At 45.1% G+C, this 21,871-nt stretch overlaps 1 protein-coding gene across 4 annotated transcripts in view; it reads left to right on the forward strand.

The window, feature by feature from the left end:
• ASTN2 (astrotactin 2) overlaps positions 1–21,871 on the forward strand; it is a 1,072,177-nt gene that overhangs the window by 603,766 nt on the left and 446,540 nt on the right. For all 4 annotated transcript variants that reach the window (XM_056138490.1, XM_056138491.1, XM_056138492.1 and 1 more), the window contains one exon: positions 15,651–15,801. In XM_056138490.1, the coding sequence (XP_055994465.1) occupies positions 15,651–15,801 (151 nt within the window). The remainder of the gene's footprint in view (positions 1–15,650; positions 15,802–21,871) is intronic.

A 21,871-nucleotide genomic window follows, 5' to 3' on the forward strand; every position in this document is an offset into this window, starting at 1 on the left:
CTTTGGAAATCAGTCTTTAGGGGAAAAAATAAAGGCTGACTCCCCTTTTGCCTCTCTCTCCTCTCTCTTCAGGTCCTCTCTTCCTCCCTTCTTTCTGTTCTCAAATATCCATCAGGTCTTCTCTACAGTAGTTCCTTGACTTCTTGTTGGATGCTTAATTCAGGATTTGGGCTAGAAACACTGAACTTAGGAAACAGATTAAAATTGGAAGTTAAAAATATCTTCAACTTTAGACACCGAGAGCAAAGAAATAAAAGTCAATATAAAGAAGAGGGACTACATCCAATTAATAAGTATTCACCATTAACAAAATGAAAAGACAATCTAGGAAAAAGATTGTGGCAGAAATCTGGGAAGGTGGAAAGATAGTTGCCAATCATGTATATGATAAGGGTTAAAATGCAAGATACATAAATAACTCCTGTGATTCTTAAGGGGAAAAAAATCAACTTTAAAAAGAAGCAGAGGCCCTGAATGGACTGTCTTACAAATAAAGCATACAGGTAGATGACAAGGTGGTCAATATCATTAATTATCAGAAGAGTGAAATTTCCAAACCACAATGAGACAATGCCTCACACCTGTGAGAAAAGCTATTATCGAAAAGATGAGAAGTGTTGGTGAGGATGTGGAGAGAAGGAAACTTTTATTCTCTGTGGGTAGGAATGGAAATTGGTAGAGCCTCTGTGGGAACAGTATAGAACCTCTTCAAAACATTAAAAACAGAACTAGCATGGGATCCTGCAAATCCACTTCTGGATTTGCAGTCAAAAGAAACAAGCTCATTTTTCTTAAAAGGATACCTAGGCCTCCATCTTTCTGTGGAATTATTCATAGTAGCTCAGACATGGAAACCATTTAAGTGCCTATTATGAATAAATGGATACGGAAGTTATAACATACATAGCATGGAAGATTACTTAATCATAAAATAGAGGAAATGATGCCATTTGCAACAGCATGAATGGATCTTGAGGACACTCTGCTAAATGAGATCAATTCAAGAATGAAAAATATCACATTATCTCATTCATATTGACATTTTTGCCTGGTATCTCACACACACAATTGGTATCAATTAATTGTGTGTATTCTATGTGTGTCTGTGTGTATGTGTGTATTACAAGAAGTGGGAGTTTGGGGGAAAGGGACTAAATGGGCCAGGAACATCAAAAGGTGCCCAGATATTCCATGATACAATAAATAAGATAAATAGATAAATAGATATTTTTTAAATGTCTCTACCTTTCCCATCCTTCATGTCTTCCCTTCATTAAACACAGGAATGGCACTGATGAGCTAAGGCACAGTTATTTCCTCCAGGAAGTCTTCCTGCAGCAGCCCAGAAAGAATTTGCTGCTGCTACTTAGGGATCTCATGATGGTACACATCAACACTGCATATTTCCACTCTGCTTCCTATCAGAAATCTGTACTTGTCTCTGGCCAGAGCCTGTGCCCAGCATGAGGGTACAAGTACTGTTTGGACTTAGGTGTACAGAGCATCTAGCAGGAGGCCAGGCACTCGGGGGAATATGAACACTGTTGCCTCACCAGGCACTCTCAGCAGCTTTCCTATGGGTGGTGACATTCAATAAGAGCATTTGCATCTTTGCCAGGGATACTGTTGTCACATTTATTTTTCCCAGCCCCTGCATTTACATAGAAATAAACTGAGATTCAGAGTGGAGCAAGCCCTTGTCCTCAGGAGACACTCTTGAGAGCTTTCAAAATCATATTTCTCATGCCCATGTCTGTTCTCTTTCCCCTGCATCACATATTACCCCCGTCCAGCCTTTCCCATGAGGGAATGATTCCTCTGTGCTCATAGTAAAAATTTTAATTTCCTGTCTCCTTATCTGGACCCAAGCTTCTGGGGATATTCACAGACAAACAGATATTCAAAGAGTAACTTTTCCCATCAGAGTTCCATTTTAGGCAGACTCATTCAGGGAGGTCATGCAGGAAGTCCAAGGGAGAGGATGCACTTTTGTTCCTTTCTGATGCCATAGACTGAACTCAGCACCCACTTCATATCTGTACAGCAATTGTGCTACCCACTGAGCTGCAGTACCAGAACATATCTTTTGACTTTTGCTCTTTCACCCTCACTGAAATTTAGCATTTTCTTCTCTTACGTACATGGGTGTGTTCACAACACCTGTGACTTTGACACCCAAAGAAGTCAGATGTGGGTTTACATCAGATTTCGTTTGTTGTAGATGTCTGCAAAATACAAAAAATCTGCTCATCGTGCCTGCCAATTTAAGGTTGTTATTATATCTGCTGCTGGGTCTTTTTATTCAATGTGTCAGTGAAGAAGTACACGTATTATTATATCACAGATCACTTTTTTTTTAATGTTTTGATAATTTTTTTTGAGGCAACCCTTTTTCCAATAGTTTTTTTTTTCCTTTTTTTGCTTTCAAAACTATGATTCTGAAAATGCAGTTCATAGGTTGCTTCTTCAGATCGACAAAGGGTTCCTGGTCTCAGGTTCAAAATCCCTGATGTCTAGCCTGGAATCATTTTCAGCTTTGAGGTAAAGGGAGCTAACAAGCAGCTTCTGCCTCAGCCATCAAGTGGTGTGCAAAGGACTTTGCATTCGTGCTCCTTGTTCTCATGCAGTGCTTGGTGGAGGCTCTAAGTTTGCATTTCTTTGTTCAGTCTGTAAGAAACCGGGTGCCTGCAGTATCCCAGGCTCTAGTCTAAACTTGATGTAGTAAGCATGATGGAGCCTCTGCCTTCATGAATGTCACATGACCTCATGACCACCTAAGACAGGGGTCTCAATATCCATGATCGATCACAAGGACACTGAAACTCAGGGGGACTTTGATAAGGTGTTTAAACTTCTGTTCTTTACACCTGAGCATCTGTACCTATCTGCATACTGGTCCACACACTTAACAGTTACAACCATTGAGGCCTACTGTTGGTTTTCAGCCTTTCAGCTTTTGGGGAATGGGCCCAGTCTATGAAGTAGTAGTTGAAGACAGGGGTTGAAACATTTTTTCCCGGATCTAAGCCTCAGGGCCTGGGGTTGAGCCCGGGGCTTTCCTCATCACAACATATTTCTATGTACTTTTGATTTCCCTACTGATTATGTAATCCCTTTATTCCTTTAAGTGCAGAATAATGCAAATAAATATATTCTTTATCTCTCTCCTTTCTCTTGCCCCCCCATATGATGTTTTTTTCTCTTTTATTAATTTTATTTCAGGCACTGCTGTACTTCTCATATTGTTGCTTGTGGAAGCCATATCGTACTGTTTGAAATTCGATCTGGAAGTACACTTCAAGATCACCCCATCACTGTATTAATCCACAGAAGGCCCAGGAAAGGTGGTGGAGCCACTCAGGGACAGAGAAAGGCAGAACCAGCTTCAGCTGGTGCCCCTTGAGCCCCCTTGAGCCCCAGCCAGTGCTGCTAGAAAACACAGCACCCCTTGGGTTGGTTCTCTGGGCTCCAGGCAGCCTCTCCACCACCACGGCTCAGAGCATGCTCCCTGGACAACAGGGCACTCTCCCCACAGGGCTTCCTGAGTAGCTGCTTCTGCCAAGCAGGGCCCCTCCCGCCTCAGAACCCTCTTAATGAGCTTCTTTCTCTCTTAGTTGAGCCGTGTGAGGAGCTCTCAATACTTCCTCCAAGTGGGTATTGCATGCATAAATCATCCTCAAGCCTCAGCATTTGTCACTGAGCCCTTTTGTTGGTTTGTTTCCTTTTTAATATAATGATGGGATTTTCAAGGGACAAGAGAAATGTGCGGGTGCAGAGGAGGGTTCTCTGCCTGAGTACGCTGAACAAATGCAGCCGGGAAGTTGATGTGACTTTTGCCAGAGGATAGATAGCTTCACAGGTCACACAGATACCACAATCAATGTGTACGTGGGATAGGGGATAGGGGATCAAACACATCAAACACATCGACAGTACATAACAGTACTTTACCAACCCCCTGGTTGGTGATTGGCTCCAGCCCTCTGCCCTCTCCTTGGAACTCTCTTTTTCTCATTCTCGACTCCCAGTCCCACTGACTCCCAGTCCCAGCTCCTTTGGTCCCTCTGCCTTGTGCTCTGTTGGTGCCCTGTATTTCTTTTTTCTTTTTTTTTTCTTGTTTGGGTCATACCCAGCAATGCACAGGGGTTACTCCTGGCTCTGCACTGAGAAATTACTCCTGGTGGTGCTCAGGGGACCTTATGGGATGCAGGGAATCAAACCCGGGTTGGCTGCATGCAAGACAAACGCCCTACCCACTGTGCTATCACTCCAGACCCAATGCCCTGTATTTCTAAGCCACCATTACACCATTAGTCATGACAGATACAGACAGAGACATCAATACAGACAGGTATAAATAGAGACACAGCTACCAGACAAGCAGAATTACAGACAGATAAAAATACAGAGACAGCAACACAGACCCAGATGTAGCCTCAGACACACAGCCGTAGGTACACAGACATGGAGATGCATGACACACAGAGATCGACACAGACACAGACGTAAATTCACAAACCTGGACACAGACACAGACAGAAATTGGACGCGTGTCTGTTCCATTAAATGAACTGTAAGTTCCGGGAGATCAAAGCCTGTGTCTGCTTCATTCTCTTTCGACCTAACCTCCAGCCCCCATGAAGAATGATGAGCACGTATTTGAGAAATGAGCGCATGCATTTCCAGAATACAGTAACCTCTTGTTAAGGGTCATGTTTGGATCTGGTGGCCAGGGGGAGAGGTTAGGTCTTTTATCTCATTCATTCCTGACCAGACTCCTGAGTGAAAGAGCAGTGGGCAAGGGGCAGTTCCACTGAAATGGTCTTTGTCCCCAAGACCACAGAGCTTATGGGCTTCCTATGTCTCTCTTCCTATCCCTTCACTGTCTGGATTGTTCTGGAAATAGCTGCAGTGTCCAGTGCTTTGGGGGGACATGAGGAGAGACCTCAGTCCTTACCTTATCAGAGGCTTACAGGCTAGTTCAAGGCACAGGCACCGGCAGGAAACTGTGAGACCACTTGGCACAGCAGTGCAAACTCTTGACCTAAATTAATGCCAGCCCTAATTGCTAAGAGAGAGGAATGTTAAGTGTCAGCTGCAACAACAGCCCCAGCATCTTGAGGGGAAATGGCATCTAGTTAAAAAAAAAAAAAAAGGCTTGATTTTTCTCTCCCTTGCCTTCCTCTCTCTCCCCTCCTTTCTCTTTTTCCTTTCCCTTCGTTACTGTTGTGATGACCTGGAGCCACACACAGGCCTGGTTATTAGTGCTCACACACTGATGGCAGTGCTCCCTGGGTCCACGCTTTCATATACCGAATGGAGATCACACACTCTTGTGGCACTCTTTGGGACCTCTCTTGTGGTCCCAAAGAGCAGTGCCTCTTGGGCCACGTTCAAGCACACGTGGGCTGCAGTCGGGATCAAACACCGGGCATTATGCTTGCAAGGAGATGCTTTGTCACTGAGCCATTCCACTAAAGTCTTTGGGAAGGGAGGTTAGGAAGACCAAGGTCTAGAAGGATTCTAATCTGGTAACTCTGCTTAGCCTCTGAAGGTCAATGTGTCCTAGGACCATCTCCCACCTCTGTGGGTGCTAGGTCCTGCTTGTGAGTGCATGCATGTTTCTTGCTCAGCGAGAAAAAGGACCTACAAGGAGTACCCTCTTCTCAAGGAGCAGAGAGATAGTGCAATGAGTAGGATGCTTACCCTACACACAGCCAACCCATGTTCAATCCCAGCATCCCCTAGGGTTTCTCATACCCACCAGGAGTGATTCCTGAATGCAAAGCCAGGAGTAACCCGAGCATCATCAGTTGTACCCTTAACCCCCCCACCCCAAATAAAAGAGGACTGCCCTCCCAGAGGGTTAGGGGGGATTTATAAAATAATCCCTTCAAATCAAGTTGCCATGCCATGCCGCCATGCCCAGAGTCGTTAGGCATTGTTCTGTTACGTGGTATTGTACAGCCCTCCCCAGGAGAGCATGACTACACCTCAGAAAGAGACCATCCCTTCCCCCTATGCCTTAGGAGAGAGCATCCCCACTCTTCAACAGCTCTGACTTGAGAAAATTCCCAACCAGCCTCTCTTTGGTTTGTGCCAGCGCACCTGGCCTCTTACCAGCTTGTCTGTAGAAAGCAGCTGTCCTGGCCAGCCCCTGTCCTCAGGCTACCCCAGCATCATCTCCCACTGCTCCCTAAGCAGCTTAACCTGAAAATGGTGCTTCCCTATCATCTTCTATAGGTGAGATGATACATGCCGTTAACACCCTGGTATTTTATGGGGATCAAGTGCCTGGGCACCTGTAATGCCAGCAACAGAGATGGAAGTGGGGGTGGGGCATGTGATGAATGCTCAGGAAGTGTTAGCTGTTATTGTGGTTGCCCAGTGATTTTTATGAGATCCTAATCTAGGTTATTAGTGTAAATCACAGCGATTCTGCATCTAAATCCTTTGCTGACCTCCCACTATAAAGACAAGCTCCTCCTCAACACGGATCCCTGCCTCTAAAACCTCACATGTCCTGGGGCTTCTACCTGGAATCCCCTTACCCCATCCCTTCTTCTTTTCCTTGGCTAGTCTCTGCTCATTCTTCCTTCCAAGAGCCTCCTTGGAGTGTCAATTCCAAGGTCTGAGTTGGGGGGAGGAGGGTGCTCTTCTTTTGGTCTGCTTATATTGCCAGGTTAACCCTGCGTTGTTGTTGTTGTTGTTGTTTCCTGTTGTTTAGCATATGCTATGTTTCTTCTCTTCCTACGCCCACCCCCCAGAACCAGTTTCCCAAAGCGGGCAATACCGACCCCTGGTGGATACCCGAATGATTGAAGGGAGTGAAGTAGCCTCCGATGCAATTGGGGAATTAATGCATTCTATTTATTCTCTTAATCGCAGTTAGGTTTAGGGGGATGGGAGGACACGGGAGTAACTTTTTTTCTTTTCTGTAAAGGAAACAGTAAGCCAAAGAAGGGAGGAAGCCTCCAAGTTAGCATAATGCAAAACAAAAGAGTTAAATTTAGAAGCAGCTCCTGGGGCTCCAGGCCTCCTTTCCCTTTCTGTCTTTGAGCTCCCACTTGCCTTCTCCTACTTTGGGGTCTTGAAACTTGGAGGGAAAGTTTCTGGTATCATTTACTACCTGTGTTCAGGCACTGATGCACTACACATTTTATATAGAGTATTCCTTTTCTTTCTCACGCTGGTTTTGTCATTTAGGTCTGAATGCCCCTGTTTCAAAAGCTCAAAGTCAAAAGAATGAGCCCAAAGTCTTCCATTGAGTGACCAGGGTTTTCACAGCAGGGTAGTCTGATTCCAAAGAAACTTGCCTCAGAAGGGCATTTGCCTTGCAGGAGGCCAACTTGAATTTGATCCTCACACCCCTATATGGTCCCCCTGTCCCTCCAGGAATGATCCATGAACACAGAACCAAGAGTAATTTGTGGCCCCAAAACCAAAAAAAAAAAGCAACAACAAAAACAAGGAGACCTGCTTTGTAACCATTATTCTTGTGTCACTTATACCACCACAGACTGAGCCCCAAAGTACTGTGGGAAGAGAAGGCAGCTTCATTCTCATTAAGCAGCCAAGCCTCCCTGCGAGCTCAGGAAACTGGTTGCCAGTTGTTAGTGGAGGATGATTAGTCTGCACCCCTGGGGGCTTGGCCACTATCTGGCCTGAGTCACCCGTTCACCCTCTCTCTGAGTGTCACAGACTGTCCCTGATGTCTGTTAATAGTGGGCCTTGTCAGCATCAGTTCCCAGCCAAGGCTGACCTCATGCTTGCCCTTTGGGGTGCAGCTGCCTTGTCCAAATGGAACCCAAGTGATGCATTTGCACCTCAAGAAACCAGGTCAGGGGTGGGGGGGAGGCATGGCCTCACCTGCCTGGTATGATCTGGCTGTCTCAGCAGGGAGCTCAGTAGCAGCAGAATCAAAGGAGGATCTCAGAGCTGGAGAGGTGCCTGGAAACCTCTTGGACAGAATCTGTGCTTCATAGATGGAGAAAGCCCAAGCAGAGACACAACGACAGTTTCCCAGATGTTGGGGAATAGTTTTCTCCCAATGTGCCAGGACGGTTGTGCACCGGATCCAGGCAGACGTGGGGTGAAGGATGATGTGTGCATGGAGAAACACCCTCCAGGAGCAGCTGAGGGCTGTTCACTTTATTGTCAAATATACACATATTTTATAAGGGGGTCTTGGCTTAAGAGGATGGTCCAATCACAGAAAGTTTAGCATTATTGGCCTATCACCTTTCCAACTCTGCTTTGCCCTGGTCCAATCCCAATCAAGGCTAGATCCTGCAGTTAGGATGACTTGCTAAGCATACGTGAAGGTTTCTGTGTCTTGGGCTCATGTGATTAGGAGGTCGGTCGAGTGAGGCTCAAGGCTGAACACCTGGTGCTGGCTGACACCCTGTTCTTGCCAACTTTGCCCAGATACTCATTCTTGCAAGGCTTCGCTTCTGGGCCGCTTTGCAAGGTCAGGTCAGGTCTTTATCTGCGCCAGTGCCGATCACGGTGCTGCATACCCAGATCTGCAGTGGGTATACCAACCTGGATGAAGGAATGAATAGTGAGCTGGTTTGAGCGGGCCTCTAAAGTTTGAAGAGGATATTCCTCAGACTAGGGGGAATATGGGGGAGAGGATGGGGAGTTTGGACCACACTCAGAGGTGCTTAGGGACTATTCCTTTCTCTGTGCTCAGGAGTCACTCCTACTGGTGCTTGGAGGACCACATTCAGTACCAAGAATCAAACCAGGGACAGCCTTGTGCAAGACAAATGCCTTAACCCCTGTACTATCTCTCCAGTCCCCATGTGATTGCTTTCTGGCAACCTCTAATAGACTATCGCTCCCCCAATTCAGGGTTGGATACTAGAAAGCCACTGTGCCCAATTTACAGATGAGAAGACTGAGAAGATTGAGGTTCAGAAGTATCTTCCTGGAGGAGAAAGAATGTTTGGTTCCAACCTTAGACCACTCTGGGTCCACTTAACCCAATTAATCTTAATGTGGGTATTTTTCCCCAGGTGAAAGAGGAAACAGGCAGCCTTCTTTTGTGACGATAGATCTATTGAAAAAGCAGCCTCACACATTCACAGCGCTGTCATTGATATTGCCTAGGGCTGATTGTGCTGCACAAAAGCAGCATTGTGTAACTGAGAGAGAGGTGAGGTGCCTTGCAAAGTCTAAACTAGATTTTATGGATTCTGACCCCCTAGTTCTGAAGGCACTGGCAGGAGAGCTTATGAGGAAAACCCTGGGGCGCCTTATGTACTGGAGTTGGTCTTTTCTCCTTTTAAATGGAGGTTCAGGGCACCTGGATACTGTCTTTTCAGAGGTCCATTTCCTAAGTCTTTGCAGACCTTGTGGCTATTACGCTAGCTTGCAACAGGCAGAGGCTTGGATTGGAGTGCCAGGCTGTACTGGGAACAGTGGACAGAGCCAAGGACCAAGCAGTTCTAGCGCTGGCTCTATCCTACTGTGTGACCCTCCCTCTGAGCTGTGTGGAGTGGGTCATTTTAATCCCTTCACCCACCCACCCAACCACACACACAATTCAACCCAGACCCTCAAAAAAAGGATCTTTGTAGAGACAATTAAGAGACAATCAGAATGAAGAGGTCAGGTGACCACAGCAGCAGATTGGGAAGGGTACAGATATAAGCCTAGGAATTCTGAGGTTGTCTGGAGCCCTGGGGGGCTAGGAGGAGGCCAGGGGTGAGTTTTCCCTGGAGCCCACAGAGGAAGCATAGCTCTGCTGACTCAAAAACCTCAGAGAGAATCATACTCTGCTATTGGTTCTGAGTCACCCTCTTTGTGTCACTTCATAACGTACCATGTTTTCCCCTTTGAGCTTCAATAGGGATTGGCATTCATGTTGATGTTGGTGCGTCCCATGGGTGGCTCATGTGAAGTGGGGAGGAGAAAGATGGTCACTCTCTCCCCATCCACCTCTGCCACCTGGGACCCAGGGTAACTAAGTTCTTGACTGTCTCACAGAGAAGAATTTCAGGGCTAGGACGAAGGAGACATTACTGGGGCCTGATCGAGGCAATCGACGAACAACAGGATGATCGTGATCGTGATCATGATGAGCAGTGAAATTACACAGTTTTTATTTGTAGGTTTAGAAGGGAAGGAGGAAGAGAAGTGAGAGAGAGAGTGGAGAATAATGTGCTCAAGAGAGAACCCGGCCTTCTTCAAGCATGGAGAGAGCCCCTATTCACATCCCAGGATTAGACATGAAAGAATGAAGTACACATCTCAAGAGGGGAGATGTGGGCAACACATGTGCTCAGGTGCCACATTTGCTCGGCCACATGGCCACAAGCAGCACATGGTCTCAGACAGCATATGTGCGCCCTTCCTTTGTTCAAGGTGGCCTTTATAGGGTTTCTCCAACCCGCCCCCAAGTGGGGCTTCTACCTAGGTCAAAGGTTGTTGTGAACAAAACGGGAGACTAACACCCAGAAATGGCTCAGATTAGTACCAGGAATTTTGCTCCATGACTTGAAGGCCAGTCACATGTGCTAGGTGAAAAGGAAGCTCAGATAGAGAAGAGAGCACCAAATAAAGGGTGTTGTGAAGACCCTCCCAGGGTGGGAGAGACATGCTAAAAGTAGTCTACAGACCAAACATGATTGCCACTCAATGCCTCTCTGGCAAAACACAGTACCCAAAAGAAGAGAGAGAGAACAAGGGGGAATGCCCTGCCACAGCGGCAGGGTGGGACGGGCGGTGGGGGTGGGGCGGTGGGGGTGGGTGGGAGGGATGCTAGGACCCGTGGTGGGGGAGGATGGGCACTGGTGGAGGGATGGGTACTTGATCATTGTATAACTGAAACCCAAGCACAAAAATTTATAAGTCTATAAATGTACTTCATGGTGTTTCACTAATAAAAAAAAATGATAAAAAAAAAAAAGGTTGTTACGAAGGAGGTTACCAGGGGTTGGGAGTGGTGATGGTCTTCTTTGGAATTCCTTTCCTATCCTTTGTTTCTGCAGGAGCTTCTCTGGGTCTGTTGCTGTAGATAGGTAAGAGTCTTATCAGGTCTTAGCTCTTTTTTTTCCCCTCTCTTTTCTGCAAGATCAGCTTTTTCCATTGCCTTGGGAGGGGACCTTCCCTATCCTGCCTATATCAATGTGGCCTGTGCAAAGGCCAGGAAGAGGCAGCTCTTGGCAGGTCGACAAGGAGGGTGGGGGGGCAGAGAAGGCGCTGCCCCTCAGGTTCTTTCTTCTCTAAGACCCAAGGCAATTGTATACCAGTTTCTGCTGCTTCATCAGGTATGAGAACTCTAGATGTGCTCAAAGGCATGGAGCCAGGGGGCCAAGCTTGTGTATGGCACAGAGAATGCTCTGAACCCAATGATGACATCTGGTGATCTTGAATGCACACATGACCTCAGCCCTTAAGATCTGTATTGACCAGAACAGCACTATCTTCCCAAGTCCCAGATTCCGCAGTTACGTTAAAGAGAGAACCGTGCATTTTCTTCCTGTGTGGACATTAGCCAGGGCTCAACACAAGTGTTTGGGAATGAAACTAGGGGGCCAACAGATAGGAGAGGGGGCACAAGAAGTGAACAAGGTCAGCTGCAGTCAGAAAAGGTAGAGAAACGCGGATCCAAAGGACTATTTCAGCCTCTTAGTTTCTCTCTTTCTAGCAGCTTCTCTGTGTGTTTATCACTTTTCTTGTTTACATGTTCTCAAATAGTTATCCCCTCAATCTTGATCTCTGCTCACTTTCTATTTCCTCTTATCCCTCTAAGGATATTAATATTTTAATAAGCTTAATGCCTTCCCAGAATCCTCAGCTCTTTCCATGACTCAAAAGTGACAAGTCTCCCTAGAGCTTTAGTTTAAGAACCATTCATTCACTTCCCTCATCACCCTGATGTCACTTTGTAGGAAGCAAGGGATAATCTTCACCTCTCCGTTCCTTTTCTCCTTTGTTCCTATGCCCACCAACCTGGACATGGAAGTTTTGAAGTGGAAACCCCACGTTGAGGGGGATCAGGGATGAGATATCCCATTGGAGAGACTCTTAGTAAAACTATTCAGGCTGTTGGTGCTTCATTTCATTTGAAAACACTTACTTGCTTCAATCCCAACACCACCTAAGGGCCCACTTAACGCTAGCATGCACCCCAACTTGAGAAGGCCCCACTTGGGCATAACACTGCTGACCTGGGGTCTACACTCCTCTCCATCAGCTTCACTGGATGTGAGAACATCCTGCTGTCATCCCAAGGGACGTGCTCTGAGGAAGGATGAGCCCTGAGCTCTTCCCACTTGTGGTCATTTCTGTGGCCAGTGAAGATCCAGGAGCAACGTCTTCACCTTGAGGTGCAAGATTCTTTAGCCCTGCTGAGCAAATTCTGGTCCTCAAGCAAGTTGTCAGACTGTAGTTGAGTGACCCTCGCCCTGCTCTTGAGCAAGGGGTTACCTGAGTGAGTGAAAGTACATTGCTGGGGTCAGGGCACACCAATGACCCACTTCCCCCAACATGGACTGGAGATTCCAACCAATATCACCCCCCACCTTGTTCTCTTCCTTCCCAGTCTTCTTCCCTCCAGTGTCCACTCCAGCCCTCCAACTTTTCTCTTAAACTTTGTGATTCAAACATTTCTGCCTTGGGATCTCATATAATATCACCACATAATTTTAAAATTTCTCTCTCTCTAGCAGAAAAACATTTACTGGGCACAATTTCTTACCAGGCCTTGTGCTGGGGGCTAAAACAGGATGGATAAATTTTGAACTCTTCACTCAGAATGGCTATAGTCTCTCCGGGAAACCACAGAACTGATGATTAAGATCAATAGGATATTAGATGGGAAGAATGGCCTCTGAGGGAGAGGGCATTAATTTGATTGGGGGGAAGTAGAGAAAGTTTTACAAAGGAGGGAACAGAAAGCTCTCTGTGGGAAAGGGTTTTTGTCCAATGCCATGACTGTACCCCAATATCTGGAATCGTGCTAGGCATCTAGCAATCACTCAGGAATCTTGTGCAAGGCATGCAAGAATAAATGAGGGAATTTGAATATTTTATGAGAGTTTTGGGATATAGTCAGGGAAAGAGGTAAGGGATAAGCATCCCATGCAGAAGTGAGAGTATGATTAAAGATTTGGATAGGAGAAGGGAGATAGGACACCCATAGAGCCTCCCCAGGGATCACCCACCCATCCCCTGGATTTTGGTTAATGACTTAGACTCAGCTGCATCTTACTACAGCCATGAATAACTCTTGCTCCCTTCCAGAAGGAAGCTCTTCTCCTTAACTTGCTGATATGGTGATGCAAAGCTCTGAGTATCTTTTCATCAGGAACTTCCCCAAAGGGCCATTTCAGCTCTGAAACAGCCCCTGATGAATGATTATAGAACATTCCAGAGCCATGTGGTATCAACCCCAGGCAAACCATGCTCCATCCTTGATCACTCCCTCCAGTTGGGTCCCCAGAAGCCTTCTCAATAAAATCTCTGCAGGCACCACTGTACAGCCACATCTGCTTTCAGGGAAGGGGAACACACCCCAAATGTGTGCTAGGGACTGGGAAGAGAACTGTGCTAGCAGGTAGGCCCTGGGAAGACAGGGTCAAGGTAATTGGCCAGCCAGGCAGGAAATAGATCATTGCATGCCAAAGGAAGAAATTTAGATTTTTATTCTATAAGTAATGGGGACTGTTGATCAGTGGGGGATCTAATTAAAGCTAGGGGTTGCCAACTCCACTGGCAGTTGATAGAAGGGAGATAAAATTGTCAGAAAATAAGCTAGAGGGGCTGGAGCAATAGTACAGCAGGTAAGGCTCTTGCCTTGTATGTGGCCAACCTGGATTTGATCCCCAGTACCCATCTGGTCCCCCAGGTCCACCAGGAGTGATCCCTGAGCACAGAGCTAGGATTAAGCCCTGAGAACTTCTGAGTGTGAAGAGAGAAAGAAAGACAGAGGAAAGAAAGAAAGAGAGAAAGAAAAGGAAGGAAGGAAGGAAGGAGGGAGGGAGGGAGGGAGGGAGGGAGGGAGGGAGGGAGAAGGTGGAGGGAGGGAAGATGGGGGTAAGAAGGAAGGGAGAAAGGAAAGAAGGGAGGAAGGGAGGGAAAGAAGACTAGAGACCCAAACTTGGCGCTCCCCAGCCAGAAGAGAGAAAGGAGTGTCTAAGGGATGAAGGATGTGTGGCGATATTACTAGCCATGCTTTATGGCCACTCCATGTACAAATGCACCTCCCTTTTCTCGTAGCTCTGGATTCCACAACTCAATGTGCTAGACAAACAGAGTGAGCACCCCTTCTTGCTGCTGGCAGTGCAGCATCACCTTAATATCTATGTTGCTGTGCTCATTGTGCCGACTCCATATTCTAGGGCAAGGGCATTTCTTGTTCAGGACCCTTTCTCCAGAAAAAACAGCATCCAGAAACTTCCCTGTTTAGCTCTCACCTTGTGTAAATTGGGCATCTAGTTTAGTTTTGTCTCTTGAAAATTTTAGTTGAAAAGAATCAAGTCTTTTTACTAGAATCTCATCTTCTGTCAGCAGCTGTTGCCACCAGATTTGATGGTGTGACTTTAACGGAAGAGTCTGAAACATGAAGTTCTTATGTACTGGGGTCAGCAGTAATGCCTTGTTTTTGCAGATTATGTTTCAGGTGATCTGGGCTAACACACCTTTTATAGATTCCATTGATATACAGAAAGCACTAATACCCATGTGCCTATTTGCGGAGCTGTGGTAGAAAGTTTTAGGGCCAGTAGAGAAACATAGATAATGTGATTCACAAGTTGTATGAAAATCTTTCTTTTTCAACTCTGTGAAGCTTGGCACTAACTTCAATCATGCCAGCTTCCAAGGCCAAACACTTCAACTTTCCAAGGCACAGTTCATTTCTAGTAAGCTGGAAATATCACAGATACTTTCCAAAAAGATGGCAATTAGTGAAAGGTACAAAACTCCAAGTGTGTTTTATTTTGTCACCATTAAACATAAATAAGAGGTCTGGGATGATATCAAGTTTTTTTTTCTTTTGTTTGTATTCAAGATACTCACTGGTGTCATTTTCTTAGTGACAAAGGTAGTGATGTTATCTCAGGTGCAGTGCAGACACATTTCACTATTTTTTAATTTTTTTAATTTATTTTTTAAATTGAATCATGGTGAGATATGCAGCTACAAGATTGACTCTGATTGGATTTCAGCCATATAATGTTCCAACACCCGTCCTTTCATCAGTGTACATTTCCCACCACCAATGTCCCCAGGTTCCCACCCACCTATCTCCCCATCCCATATTGTCTCTATGACAGCTATTTTTCTCCCTCTCTCTGTCTCTCTCTCTCTTTCTCTCTCTCTCTCTCCCCACCCACTGCGATATTCTGGTTTGCAATATAGACACTGAAAGGATATCATGTATATCACTTTACCTAATTTCAACACTCAGTTCTCACCCAGAGTGATCATTTCCAATTATTAACTATTATTGTCATATTAGTCCCTTCTCTATCCTAACTGCCCTTTGCCCCCAACAACTTGTAGCAGTCTTCCAACCATTGAGCAGTCCTCCTTGCCCCTGTTTCCCTGGCGTTGGATATTAGTCTTACACTAATTTAAGTGTTGAACACAGTGATGCAGGCTTCTCTTGGATCTAACCTTCTTTTTTTCTACCCAAGGGAAGAAGCGATGCTGTCCACATACTTTGAAACCATCAATGATCTGCTGTCCTCCTTCGGGCCAGTCCGTGACTGCTCTCGTAACAATGGGGGCTGCACTCGAAACTTCAAGTGTGTGTCTGACCGCCAGGTGGATTCCTCAGGATGTGTGGTAAGTGCTCCTTAAAGATCCTTCTCCCTCCTTCTTGTTCAGGACCTGGACAAAAGGGTTCCACCCCTCAGGGCTCCAACTTTTATGGCCTTGACCTACCAGGCTGCCTTGGTTCCCTCTGTAAAGTGGGATCATTATGCCTAGCTCTTGCTATTGGTAGGAGCACTGTAGCACTGCAATACTGTCCTCCTGTTCATCGATTTGCTGGAGCGGGCACCAGTAATGTCTCCATTGTGAGACTTACTGTTACTGTTTTTAGCATATTGAACACACCATGGGGAGCTTGCTAGGCTCTGCCGTGCAGGTGGGATACTCTCAATAGATTGTGGGGCTCTCCAAGAGGGACAGAAGAATCGAATGTGGGTCAGCCACGTGCAAGGCAAACTCCCTACTCGCTGTACTATTGCTCCAGCCTGGAATGAAATATTAGAACGTTGAGGTCCAGTCTTACTATAGGTCCCTGAAAACAGCTGGCCACCAGATATTATAGTAGAAATCTGAATGGGCCTGCCTTTTCTCTGTGAGCACAATGAAATACTCAAAGAGCATTTTGAATTGTAGAAGGTAGCCTGGAGAAGGAGGTCTATGAAAGGACTTTCAAAGGATGGAGATGACTGATGCAATGGCAGGAATTGGACTGAGGTGGGTGGGGGGCAGTGTGAATGGATACGACCTAGTTTGCATGAATCTGTAGCCTCCATGAGAATCCTGTTGCTTATAGAAGTGGATTATTTGTTTTAGATCAACCCAAGAATGTAGCTTCAGGATTTCATACCAGAAATTTTGAGTCTCTAGAGGGGGCTTAGGTCCCAGGAACATGAATTTTTTTGCAAATAAATGAGTTTGTATGTGTGAGTGTTGGGGGTGGGCCTGGGTCTTAATGAGAGTACTTGGGAATCACTGCCCTACAGGCTCAGCTTGGCATTTAACACTCTTGATTTGGCTTCCTTTCAGTCTCTCTCCTCTTTAGTTCATTCTACACTTGAGCCAAATGAACTAATTAGATGTCGTTTTCTGAACATGTGTGACTGCTTAATGCCTCCAAACCTTTGCCCAGGCTATGCTTTCTGCCTGGAGTAAATCACTCCCTATTCCATGGGCAAACAAGTGAATTTCTCTATAGATTCAATTCTTTTAGGAAGCCTTTCCTTCTACTTAGTCCTTAAAGAAAAATTAACTTATTTTTCTCAGTATCAATAATTGTTCTGTATTTACATCTACTTTGTCATCTGTAACTTTTTTTAATTTAAAAAAATTATTGAATCGGCATGACATACAGTTATAAAGTTGTTCATGATTGGGTTTCAGTCATACAATATTCCAACAATGTTCCTTTGTCCCTTCACCAGTGTATATTTCCCACCACCAATGTCCCCAGATTCCCACACTCCTCTCAGTCTACCTCTGTGATCGGCACTTTTCTTCTCTGTCTGTCTGTCTTTGTCTCTGTCTCTGTCTCCCTCTATCTGTCTCTGTTTCTCTGTCTCTCTTTCTCTCTATCTCTCCCTCTTTCCATTTTGCATTATGATTTGCAATACAGGTACTGAAAGGTTAATCACTTAATCACTTAACTTCCCATTAGTCGTTGATTTGCTCGAGCGGGCGCCAGTAACGTCTCCATTTGTCCCTGTCGCTTGCTAGTGTAGCCCAATGGCATCTGTTCGCTCTGGGAACATGAAGAGCCTCAAACCGATCATTCAGGATCTTGATGAAGAAGTCTGACCATCTGGTAGGTGGGCGGCCACGAGGTCTTTTGACATCCCGTGGAATCCAGTCAGTAACAGCTCTAGTCCAGCGGTCATCTTTAAATCTCATTACGTGACCAGCCCATCTGATTTTTGACAACTTGGCAAACGAGACAGCGTCCCTGATTTTTGATCGTCGACAGATGTCGGAACTCCAGATTCTTTCTCTCATTTGAGTGAAACGTGATATTCCAAGCATAGCTCTTTCAATTCCTCTTTGGGAGACCCGAATAGCATTCTCATCCTGTTTACGTAGGGCCCAGGTCTCTTCACACGCTACCTGTCTGAATGCAAGGTTCCATCCCAGTGGAAAACCAGCAGGACCATACTACTGTTCAAGAAGGGAGACATCCATGACATTGGCAACTATTGCCCGATCTGCCTATTGTCTGTCATCTACAAGTTGCTCACTCGAGTCATCCTAAATAGGATTGGCAGAACACTAGATGAAGGACAACCATGCGAGCAAGCCGGGTTCCGCAAAGGATTCAGCACCATCGACCATATCCACACGATAACCAAGCTCATTGAGGTTTCTCGGGAGTTCAAGATGCCACTCTGTTTAACATTCATTGATTTAAAGAAGGCCTTTGATTCTGTTGAGACGGAAGCGGTCATTGAAGCCCTAGCCAATCAGGGCATTCAAGCCCAATACATCAAGATCCTCAGTGAGCTGTATTGCAGATTCACTACCAGGATCTCACCATTCTACAAAGAAGTAATCATTGATGTCAAGAGAGGGTTTCGGCAGGGTGATACCATTTCACCGAAACTCTTCAGTGCCACCCTCGAGAACATCATACGATGACTAGAATGGGAAGGAATGGGAGTGAAGATAGATGGTCGGCAACTACACCACCTCTGCTTTGCTGATGACATTGTTTTAATAACACCAAACATCAGCCAAGTGGCACAAATGCTGGCTGACTTTGACCGTGAGTGTGGAAAGGTAGGACTACAGCTTAATCTTACGAAGACAATGTTTATGAGAAACAGCCTCGTTCCTGATGCCCCATTTGCTCTCAATGGAACAACCATCTCCGAATGCAACAGCTATGTGTACCTAGGTTGAGAAGTCAACATGACAAATGACCTGGCACCCGAGCTGCGCAGGAAGAAGAGAGTGGCTTGGAATGCCTTCAAGAACGTCGAAGAAATAACTAAGAGGACGAAGAACCTCCGGCTCCGGGCACATCTCTTTGATTCCACTGTTCTTCCTGCATTAACATATGCCTCAGAGACTGAAAGATTAACATTTTTAATTTTTTCCCAAATGCATTTCAACAACAAACTGAAAGAGGGCTTACTGAATCTGTTGATTTGACTAAATACACTGATATTAAGAAAGGAAAGAATAAAGAAAGAAATTGGGGCCAAGAGGAAGGAGTTATAAAGGAAGGAATGGAGCAGAGGGAAAAGAAAGGGAGATGGGAAGAGAGGGAGTGTGAGAAGAAAGGAAGAAAGAAAGGAAGGAAGGAGGAAGGGAGGTAAGGAGGGATAGTGTAGACATGGGAATTCCTCCTTTGGATACAGTCTCTAAAAGAGATCTCAAGGAATACAATATGTAGTTAACAGTTTATAATTTTTTTTTATTTTTTAATCTTGTTTGAAACTAGCCATGTGATATGTACCAGATTATGACCTCTGTTAGGTCAGCTTCAGTGCAGTAGACTTTTACCATACCTGCACATACCTTCACTGAGGAATTGGTCACTCACCTGGAAACCAATGCAAAGAAGACATTTCTCGAGCATGAACTGATGCAGTGAAACTGTTTTAAACTCAAATACCAACATATGCTCAGAGATGGATGCATAATTGGAAGATTATATTGGTTGAAATTCTTAGCACTGAGAGTGAAATAAACTCAATTCAAATTAATTGTAAAAAGGGGAACTACATTAACTGAGATAGAAGTCCAGGGATGGCTGAAAAAAGGAAGTCCCACAAAGGTGTTGGGATCCCTCTTCATTTCCTCTGCTTTCCTGGGCACTGTGGCCATTCTTAGGTTAATGCCTGCTCAACTCTGTGAGCCCTGTAGGACAACACCCCTCTTTTAGTCCATCCTACTGAAAACACAGGATTCCATCTCATTGGCTACATTGAGTCATCCCTCTATTAATTTCTGTGTCCTCAAGCATGCTCTGTCTGATCTCATACAGAATAAACCATAGCTGGGGTGTGGGCCATATGGCAGCTAGAACTAAACTGCATGGTAGTGAGTTGGGGAGGAAGCATGGACTCTCAGGGAATAGGAGGGTTGAATGTGGATGCTAAGTCAGTGTACATCAGTGACTGTCTACTTAAAATCTTTGAAGCCCCATACTTTCTTAAAAGGGAAGCCCATTGGGGAATAGAAAGGTCTGTCCAATTGTTAGAGCTTATAGTCAGTAGACAAACAACTCTAAAGGATGTCTTAGTCATTCGTGTTTTCTCTGAGGCATGAGGTTGCTATTTCTGGAAGGATTGTCTGTTCCTTTTACTTTTATTTCCCCACCAGTTCATTTTTCTGAACTAATTAAGTCCCTTATCTTTGAAGAAAGATGTCCCAGAAGAATGAAAAGTCAGAATGTAGAGATGTGTGTGTGTGTCTTTCCCTCTCATTAATGTAAACTGGGAAAATATAAAAGATAAAGAAAAAGAACATTTGTTCCCTGGAGGTTAAGAGAAATTCCTACGGTCTGATGAGGTTGTCAAAGACCATCTTCTCTAGATTAAGAATCTAATGTTAAGGCTGCAATTTCAGGGCTCACTGGATGTAAGGCAAGCTCTCCTCTGTGCCTTTAGAAGAGAGAGGACAGTACCTTCTTTTACACAGAAATTTAAGTATCTCATTTCTCCATAGACTCTCCATCACACCTATAAAGAGAAACTTATTCTTACAGCCTGTCTTCTAAAAACCCCATATGGCAAAAAAATAATAATGCAATATATATATTATATATATTTTTTCAGAACACATTAGAGTTTTCATAGCATGTCTGCACTCAGTAACTCATCCTCACACCAGAGCTGAACAAGGTCCCCTTGAGAGAGAAATAGAGCCCCGGAAATGGAATAATTTTCTGAGGTCTCAACCCTAGATGGCAGTATGAAGTCCCCAAAACAGGACTCCCATTGGTGCTCAGGGTCATTCCCAGTAGCTTTCAGGTAGACTGAGATGGCAGTGAAGAACTTTGAACAGAAGACTGATTCGAGACAATTGGACTTGAGTTCTGACTTGGTCACTGGTGGACTTAGAGATCTGTGTTGACCTCCATACTCCTGCTTCTTTCCAAAGGGGCAACAATAACTCACAGTCTTACAGGTTTCTAAAAAAAAAATTCTAAGTACATCACTGTGATGATTTGGGATTTATAAAAATGCCATGAATATGAAATATACCAAAATTATTGATGTAGTTTGGGGTATATGGTATGATATGTGAGGGCCATACAAATTCAGGTAAAGGTAAAGGTAAAGGTAAAGGCCCTCCCATTGATCATCGATTTATTCGAGCGGGCCCAGTAACGTCTCCATTGGAGACTTTGTTGTTACTGTGTCTGGCATATCGAATACTCTCGGTAGCTTGCCGGGCTCTCCGAAAGGGGCGGAGGAATCGAACTCGGGTCGGCCATGTTGGCTGCGTGAAAAGGCAGACGCCCTACCCGCTGTGCTATCGCTCCAAATTCAGAAGCACAACAAATCAATCTAAATAATTGTTATGCAACTGAATTTCATTTCTATTCTGCTCCATCAGAATTCAAGGGCACTGATGTGATTATAAGGCATAGAGTAAAGGAATGTTTAGGCTGGACCATCACCTCTCAGCTCTGTTACCTGCTCTCTGCTTTGATCCTTGTCTGCCATGCCCTTTTGTTCTGGAATACATCAGGATCTCTGTTCACACATGATCTACAGGTCTGAGGTCCTGCTACCTCTCATAAAACTAGCCTGATAGGCATGTTAGTACAGGGTCTCTTTGAAGGTTAGTACAGGGTCTCTCACAGAAGATTATCTAATTTGATTTTCAGCCATCCAGTCTTCCCTGAGTCCTAATGACCTAATGATCTTTACTTTTTTCTTTACTTCTTTGTGGGCTGAAGGCAGGTATAGTCTCAAGCAAACCACAGCTTCTTCCGCCATTTTATCATGATCATACCTTCTCTCTCAACCTTTGCCACCCAAAATAAACAAAACCATTCAACTCATATTTTGGCTTCTTGATTCTGTTGTGGTCACCTAGCCTATTGTGTGGTCCCAAATCAAGGAAGGCCACAAAGGTATGGGAGACTGAATAAAGCCCTCTCCCAAGATATCCAAGTCCTGATGATGTGCAGGATCTG

This window comes from Sorex fumeus, unplaced genomic scaffold, assembly GCF_029834395.1.
Source record: "Sorex fumeus unplaced genomic scaffold, SorFum_2.1 ptg000129l, whole genome shotgun sequence".
NCBI lineage: Eukaryota > Metazoa > Chordata > Mammalia > Eulipotyphla > Soricidae > Sorex > Sorex fumeus.